Below are 7,855 nucleotides of genomic sequence, written 5' to 3'. Positions count from 1 at the left end.
GCTGGAGAAGCCTTGGCTGTGTGCTGGTTGCCCATCCAGGGCGAAGCGCTTTCGGAGGCAGGAAGGCCCGTAAGGTGACACCTGCGTGGGGGCGGGTGGGCTGTGTGTGGCCAGGGGTGGGGACATGGGAGGGGCCTGGTGGAAAGAACGCTGGGCCCGAGTTGGGACACCAGAGCTGCTGACCCCAAGGGACGGCACCCCCTCTCCCGCCCTGACTCCATTTACTCACCAGGAAGAGGAACTGCCTCCTTCCTGCTCTGCGACCCCTGCGAGATCACACGACTGACCAGAGCGCGGCAGGGACTTCGCGTCCCTTCGCTGCTGTCCTGCCCCCCGCTGTCCCCTCCTCACTGTCCCCCCCGCTGGCTCCCCGGCCTCACCCGCGCTGTGTTCGGAGGTGGCTAGGCAGGGAAGGATGGGCGTAAAGGCCCGGCCCCCGGCCCAGCTCCCAGGACACCTGGAGGGCCCTTGTCACGCCTGAGCCCCCACGGTCAGACACGGCAAGTCCTCTGCTCGGGCACTCGGGGACGGGACCTCTCTTGGACACCAGACAGGCCATTTTGCTTTTGGAAACATCTGAATGTGAGAGATTTATTTTAACTTTGTGTCTGAAAGTTGGCTTCATGAGAGGGCGCCGTGCGGCTGACGGGGCTGCATCCCCAGGGCGGGCACGCAGGTGTGTGTGAGGGCGTGCACGCCGGCCAGGGGTTGGTGCATTTGCATGGCAGCTGGCACAGCCACCGGCTGGGCAACAGGCCCCCCGTCGGCCCGTGGTGATGATGTCGGGTGGGACCAGACGCGCACCACACTCGGTTCCCAAACTCTTTCATGTCACCCAGACCTCCCGTGACAGAAGGGACCCCTTCCTAATGAAGGGAAAGCCTTCCCCTCGCCAGCGGATCTGCACACGGCCGGGTAGGCAGGCGGGCCCAGGCCGCCTTCCACGCCGCCGCCTCGCTCTCCTGTCCCGCCCTCTTGTTGCCAAGTCTCGCCCCGGCTCGGAGGCTGAGCTCACAGCCCTTGAAAAGCAGAGGCAGGGGGGGTGGCTGTGTGGACCGGTCGGCGCGTGGCGGGGTGGCGCCCACAGGGAGCTCTTTGCCAAGCAGAGCAGAGAAGCCACACAAGGATGCCCTGCGACGCGTCTGCCCAGCCGGAGGGCCCAGTGCGGGCCGGGGTGCTGGCTGGGGGGGCGGGCGCCTCCGGGACAGCCTCGGGTGCCCTCCTCCGTTCCTGCCCCTGCAGGGGGGTGAGGTCTCTGGAAGCTTCCTTGCAACCTCAGCATTTCAGGATTTGGCCCAGCCGTTTAGTATTATATTTAATTGTCATCATTATTAGTAATTCAGAGCCGGCACATCTCACGTTGACAAGACACACGGTCACTCAGGATCAGCGTGGTCTCCCAAAGACCCTGTGGGTGAGCTTCCGGGCTCAAGACGGCAGGTGGAGGGAGCCCCGCGGGGAAGGGACACGAAAGGGGGTCACTTCCAGGGGAGGCAGGTGGCTTGGCTGGGGCGCAGTTCCCCTCTCCCAGCCAAGGAGTGCCCCCCGGCCCAGGTCCCCGCACGTTTCCGGGGCAGCTCCAACCCCTGAGAAGCCCCCGGGCACATGCCACAGGCGCCCCGACGGTGCTGTCTGCGTGCCGGGCTCCCCGGACGGCTGCAGGGAGCGTCTCGTCCTGAAGGCCAGGGGGGCCGAGTCTGCCCCTGAACTCCCATGGGAGACAGAGAATGCCAGGGAATGTTCTGCCAAAAACCTTCTTTTGAGGGGACTAATGTTTCCCCATGAGCCCTCGACGTGCTGGGGACGTGCCCTGCCGGGGTCTGCGGGAAGCCGAGCCCTCTGCAGGAAGGGACGGTGCAGGTGCGCGGGGCCGAGGGAAGGATGGGCCCGACGTGCGTGGGGGGGGCCCAATGGCCTAAAGGCCCGTCCCCAAGGCGCCGCGCAGCCTGCAGCTGCGGCCGAGGACGTGCCGCTCACCGCGCACAGATGCCAGAGGCCGAACGAGCAAGCTGCCCGTTTGCAGCCCAGGCGAGACAGGAAAAGCCAGGGGCGGACCTTCTGCCGCCGGAGGACCGAGGCCAGCGACTGGGGAGGGCAGGAAGCCGCGCCCGACGACGTGCCCAGTCTTACCAGCGGGCGGCTTCGGGGCAAGGGTCCTGGGAGCTCCCCCGAGCCCCACTTGTCCAGGGGAGGAGCCACCCCTGCCGCCAGCATGGAGCCTCCACTCCCGGAGGTGGGGGAGACCTCCCCTCCCAGCACAGTGGCGGGCGGGGCCCCCACACCTCCCACAGCCCAGCGGTGGGTCTCGGGAGGCAAAGGAGCATGAGCCCTGAGCCTTTGAACTGTCGGGTTCAGCGGGCATCAGGCCGCAAGCAGCACGTCCCCCCTGGGGTTTAGTTTGGATTGGACATTGGGAGGCACAGCCCTGGGGGACGTCTCGCTTCCCCAGAGGCAGGGCCCGGGAGCCCCTGGAGCCTTCTGGCCAAGGGTGGCCCAGCGCAGCCCGAGGGGACCCCCTGCCACGCCGATGGGCACCCAGAGCAGCCCCTGCCCCCTTGGCTACCGTCCGTCCTAACCTGCAGCATTGCTTCCTCCCGGGAAGGCTTCCGGAATGTTCTGTGCACATTCACCTTGCTCCAGGTCGTGCGGAGACGGTGGCTCTGCCGTCCACTCTCCCCCTGCGCGGAGGGGGGTCTGCTGAGCTGAGCGGCGGCTGCAGACCCAGAGGACCCCGCACTGGGTCGGGCTGTGCCTTGGGTTCACCCCGCGTGTCTGTGGAGGTGCCCCCGCCCCTGCCCTCGTCTCCTGTTCTGCGCAGGCGAGCAGGCCCAGCGCCCACAGGAACTGCTGAGGGAGGAGGACGTGTGCGCACTAGATTTTCCGAGTCTCCATCAGGCACCAGCATCCGCGTGCGCAGAGAAGCCGGGGGCTGACCGTCGGGCCAAACGGCCCTCAAACCCAGCTGGCGGGGTTACGGTTCTCAGGTCACCCTGAGCCACAGCCCCTGGGTCTCCTGACACCACATGCGAGCCCACTGACCCTGTCCAGGCTGCGGGGTGATGAGGCCGGACGCCCGTCCCCACGCGCTCTGGGGGGCCTTCCACAGTTGGCAGGCTCTGGGCCTGGCAGGCGTCCCCCAGGGGCTTCCTGGAGCTGGACGGGGCCCCCACGTGGCTCTCCATCCCGAGGGAGCCGGGAGGGTGGAGGCCGGGGGTCTGCGCCTCGTGCGCGTGTGTGTGTGCACATGTGTGTGCGGCCCCCAGCCCTGCCCCACGTGCAGCGTCGGGGGCTCCTCCCTCCCGCCTCCACACCCTCATTCCCTTTGTGAATTCAGCCCGGACGTAGTTTCCACGGAGCTCTGATGAAAACTGGAATTCGAATCATCCTTGTGGGCAGTGCTGGGGGGTGGGGGGCGCGCCCGGGCTGATGGCGGGGCTCCTTCCTTCAAGCGTACATTTAAACGCATAGACTTCTGCACGAAGCCCCCCTGCTGCCTAGCCAGGGTGGTAGGCCAGGGAGCCCCAGGGGAACGGGCGGGCGGGCTCCTCTGTGTGCACGTGCCCGAGTGCAGATCAAGGTCCAGAGACTTGCAGAGGGACGTGTCTAGGGCTCTGGCCTCGCGGGACAGCGGCACTGGCCTGTGCCTAGGGTTCACACTGCCTGCCCGCTGCCCCCTATTTTTCTCTCCTTGGCTGGCCTGAAAGTCTACCGTTAGAGTTTCATTCCTTTGGATATTCTTGTAAAATGCCAGTGCACCTACTGGAGCTGGCCAGCGAGCCCCCCACCCTGGGTGGAGGCGGGTCCCGAGACTCCCCAGCTGCCGAGCGGCGTCCAACGCCTAGTGCCGAGGTGGGAGCACCCGGAGCCTCGCACCTCATCCCTGTGCCGGTCAGAGCGGAGCAGCAAGTCAGCTTTGAGGACACCGGTCCTTGCGGAGCACCCGGCAGGTGGATGAGTGAGGGAGTGAGGGACCCCGCACCCACCGGGCAGGTGGAGGAATGAGCCGTGTGCACACATGGGGCAGGCTGGGGCCTGGCAAGGTGGCACCTCCAGGCGAGCGGTGTTGGGGGGCCAGCCGGCCCCTCTGGCCCTGGGGACTCAAGGGGAGGGACAGGCCCCCGGGGCCCCGCAGGCTGGTGCCGTGCTGCTGGTCCCCAGGCTGGGGTCCTCGGGGACGCTGCCAGTCAGAGGGGAGGGCTCAGCGGGGGAGACGGGGCAGCCGTGTGGGGACGGGTCAGCACTCCTCCCGGGCCCCAGGTGTCCCCCAGCCGCTGACCCCTGGCGGGGGGCAGCTGACTCGCTTCCCTCCGTTTTGGGGGCCGCTAGAGCGGCTGCGGAGCCCAGAGTCCGACACTCGCAGGACCCACACGCCCGTCACGAGGCCTCCTCTGTGCCCAGCCCATGGATGGGAAGCAGCTCGGTGGGAGGGGGGCAGGGGGCCGGCCCCACAGGTCTCCCCGACTCCAGGCCTCGAGGGGACCCCATGGCAGGTGGGTCCCCTTTGGCACACACTCCTTCCTCTCCCGCTGCCTCCTGAAGCTCTGGTCCTGAGCCGGGGGGTCCCGGCCCCAGCCCTCCAGCCTGTGGGAGCCCACGTGGTTTCGGTTGAAGGCCCCGTGGACGGCTGTGTGCCGTGTCAGCAGGCGCCCGAGGAATAAATGAACGAGCGAACGACTGGGCGCACGCAGGCCCGCTGGCCCCCGACATGAGAGTCCACGCCGCGGGGGGCAATCGTCTCCTTTATTGGGACTCGGGGGGGTTGTTCTTGCCGACCGCGGTAGGTCGTGGCGAGGGCTGGGGCAGGTTTGTGCGAGCGACACAACGGGGGTTAGCATCACGGCCGACAGTCACACAGGACACTGGAGCGACTGCGTGACGTGGCCAGGGGCGGGCTCTACGGAGCCGGTGGCCCACGGAGGGCGCGGGCTGTGCGTGGACGCGTCTGTGGCTGCGGGAAGTGCGCAGACGGGAACGTGAAGACCGCAACGGTCACGGGCACTTGGGGCCGCCGCACAGACCCTGTCCCTGCTGCGCCTGCGAGGGTCCGGGCTGCTGGGTGTCCCCATCGTGCGTCCACTCTGCCCCCACCCCAGGGAACCCCGTCTTCCGCCCGTCCTGGGCTGGGTCCTCCGGGAGGGCACATCGGCCGGGCCCAGACGGCGCCCACGCCCACTCGTCAGCCTCGGAGGACGGCGTGGCCGAGGTGCCGAGCGCGGGGGTGGCTCTCAGGGCCTCTCGGGACGAGTCCAGGCCCGTGCTCGACACCCGCGGCCTGGGCACCAGCCTCTGCTTGCAGGCGCCCACTGGCCGCCTGCCCACCTGTCCTGCTCGCCTGCCCGGAGCCGACGGCGTGTGTGGGGTCTGGGTTGGCCTGGGTCCCGGGGTCCTGGGGGGCTGCTGGCGGCTGCCCACCCGGCGCCGCTCTTGCAGAAGGAGCCGGGGGTTCTCGGAGCGCACAGCTCGGAGCAGAGGGCCCAGGTCCAACGCCGCCGCAGGTACCGTGCCAGCCAACGGCCGTTCTTACGGGAGGGGCGGGTCCTGGTGCCCGGGCTGGGAGCAGGCCTCCTCGGCGGGGTCAGGGCTGCCCACCCGCTGCCCGTCTGCTCCCTTCAGGAGCCCAGTGACAACCTGCTGTAACAAAAGCCCATATTTCATTTTCCAGGCCCTTCTGCCCCTCGAGCCTCCCGTGAGGCAGCTCACACGGCCTCGGCCTCCCCCGGCTCAGGGGACCTGCCAGGGCACGGCCAGGGCCAGGCCATCCTGTCTGGAGACCGGCTCCTACAGACCACGGAGGCGCCTGCCCTTCCGGGTGCCCGGGGCTGGGGCCGCTGTGCGCGGCCGTGACGGGCGACCCGGGGCCTCAGCCTGGCAGCCACGGGCGCCTGTGTCCACGGCTCCTCCTCCTCACCTGTGGCTGAGTCCCCACAAATGGGCGAGGAGGACGGGGAGCCGGGTCCAGCCGACGCCTGCCCCCCCGACCCCCGGGGGCCCCTGGGCACCGCCCGTGGAGAGGAGGGGTCTGGGCGCCGAGGCCGTACCAGAGGAGGCCAGCGGTCCTCTCCTCGCCGGGGGCGCCAGGGCAGCGGCCGCCCTCCGCCCACAGCCCTGCCTCTCGGGGCGGCTGCCTCCCCACGCCAGCCCGGCCCGGCCTGTGCCTTTCATTTCTGTCCTCCCGGATCACCCCGTAGTGTGGGAACAAAGAAACCTGCCTTCCCCCACCACTAATTTCTTCTCATTAAAGGCCCTTTCTGGATCTGGGGTGAAGCAATCTCTCTCCGGCTTTCAAAGAGGGGCAGAGGGAGAAGCTGCGAGAAATGAGGCCTCTGGGGGTGGGCGCTGAGTCCCCGGCCTCTGCTGAGCCCTGCTCCTGCCCCGGGGGTGGGGGGCTGCAGGGAGAGGGGGAGGGGGGAAGGGGGCGACGCTGCCGTTGGGCCTCCCCTCCTCCCCCCGGCCCTAATACAGTGTCTCCCGGGTGACGTTGCTGGAGAAGGTGTGGTTGCTGGACACGCTGTTGGTCTTCCTGGCGAAGGCCGGCCTCCTCCCCCTGCGCCCCCACAGAGGACACAGGCAGGCCAGGGTGGACAGGAAGGCCTGGCGGAAGTTGGCAGAGACCAGGTTGTACAGGATGGGGTTGATGGCCGAGCTGACGTAGAAGAGCGCGTTGGTCAGCATGTAGAAGTAGTGGTAAAAGTCGTACAGGAACCTGGGGGCGAGGGCAGCTGTCAGACCCGGCCTGGTGGTGCCACGACCCTCGGTGCTCGGGACAAGGACATTAAATTCTCTGACGTGGGGCTATTTCAGAACAAATTCCGGGGCTGCGGCATCTCTTGAGGTGCTGGGAGTTCCGACCACGCTCCCGCTGGCGCCGGTCGGGGGGCTGGCTTGTGGCCGTCCTCCCCGCCTGCCTCCACCCCTCCCTGCGGCACACCGGGCCCGCCCGTCTGCGTGCAGGAGGCCAGCTCGCTGGGGCTAAGGGGTGCGGCCGGACCCCTTCCCTGCTCCCTGGAGGGCTGTGCTCCTGGGCCTCGGCTTGCTTGCCTCCACCGACAGGGATCTCACTCCCTCACCAGGCAGCCCTGGGTTTCAGAAACCCTTTACTCAGCACCGTGCTCTGCTACCTGCAACTTCTCCTCGTCTGTCCTGGATCTGCCCTCCCCATGGTTCCCCGTCACTTTGAAGAAGCTGTGACCCTCGGACCAGGCTGCCCTGCTAAGCTCACGCACGGCGGGGCCTGGGGCTGTCGTGTCAGAAGGGCGTCCTGGCAAGGCTGGCCTCTTGCACCGGGGTCTGGGAGCTTGGATGTCCGGGGTCGCCACCCCCTGCGAGGAGGGGCTCTCGGGGCCTAGAGCATCCTACGCAGAGCAGATGCTTCCTCCTGGGAGTCTGGGGCTGGGGCGCGCGGCAGCCGCGGCATCTACGTGAGCGGCCCCAGCAAGAGCCCTGGGCTTCTGGCCGGCTGCCCAGCCGACAGCGTTTCACACGTGGCCTCGGTTCGTTCGGGGCATTTGGCCTGCGGAGGGGGTTCTGGAAGCCGGGCCTGCTCCCCAGGACGCCTCTGCGGGCTTGTTTCCCGTCACTGATTCTGCTGTGTGTCCCTGGGCTGCGGTAGGGCCCCGTGTGGGTGTGGCTGCCCCGGGGCCCCCCGAGTGCTCGCGGCTCCCCCAGCCTGGGGGTAGTCTAGGACACCCAGACAGTGGTTGCGCCCCCAGGTCCCACAGGGCCAGCCCTTTCTGTCTCTCTCCAGACGGCTCTAAACTCGTCTCATACCCACTCTCAGCTCTGCTCTCCTCTTCTGCTGTGACCTGCCCCGTGGCTGAGCAGCCTCAGCCACGGACGTGGTGTCCATCCCCCTGTG

The 7,855-nt window shown here is 68.2% G+C and overlaps 1 protein-coding gene across 1 annotated transcript in view; it reads right to left on the bottom strand.

Moving 5' to 3' along the window:
- Nucleotides 1-4,726: 4,726 nt before the first annotated feature.
- NTSR1 (neurotensin receptor 1) overlaps nt 4,727-7,855 on the bottom strand; it is a 38,240-nt gene continuing 35,111 nt past the window's right edge. Inside the window, exon 4 of the mRNA XM_038572814.1 lies at nt 4,727-6,703. Coding sequence (XP_038428742.1) covers nt 6,454-6,703 — 250 coding nt within the window. The 3' untranslated portion in view covers nt 4,727-6,453. The remainder of the gene's footprint in view (nt 6,704-7,855) is intronic.

The sequence above is a fragment of the Canis lupus genome, chromosome 24 (assembly GCF_011100685.1).
Source record: "Canis lupus familiaris isolate Mischka breed German Shepherd chromosome 24, alternate assembly UU_Cfam_GSD_1.0, whole genome shotgun sequence".
Lineage (NCBI taxonomy): Eukaryota > Metazoa > Chordata > Mammalia > Carnivora > Canidae > Canis > Canis lupus.
Note: the sequence above shows the minus strand (reverse complement) of the source record. Positions and strands in the feature narration are given on the sequence as shown.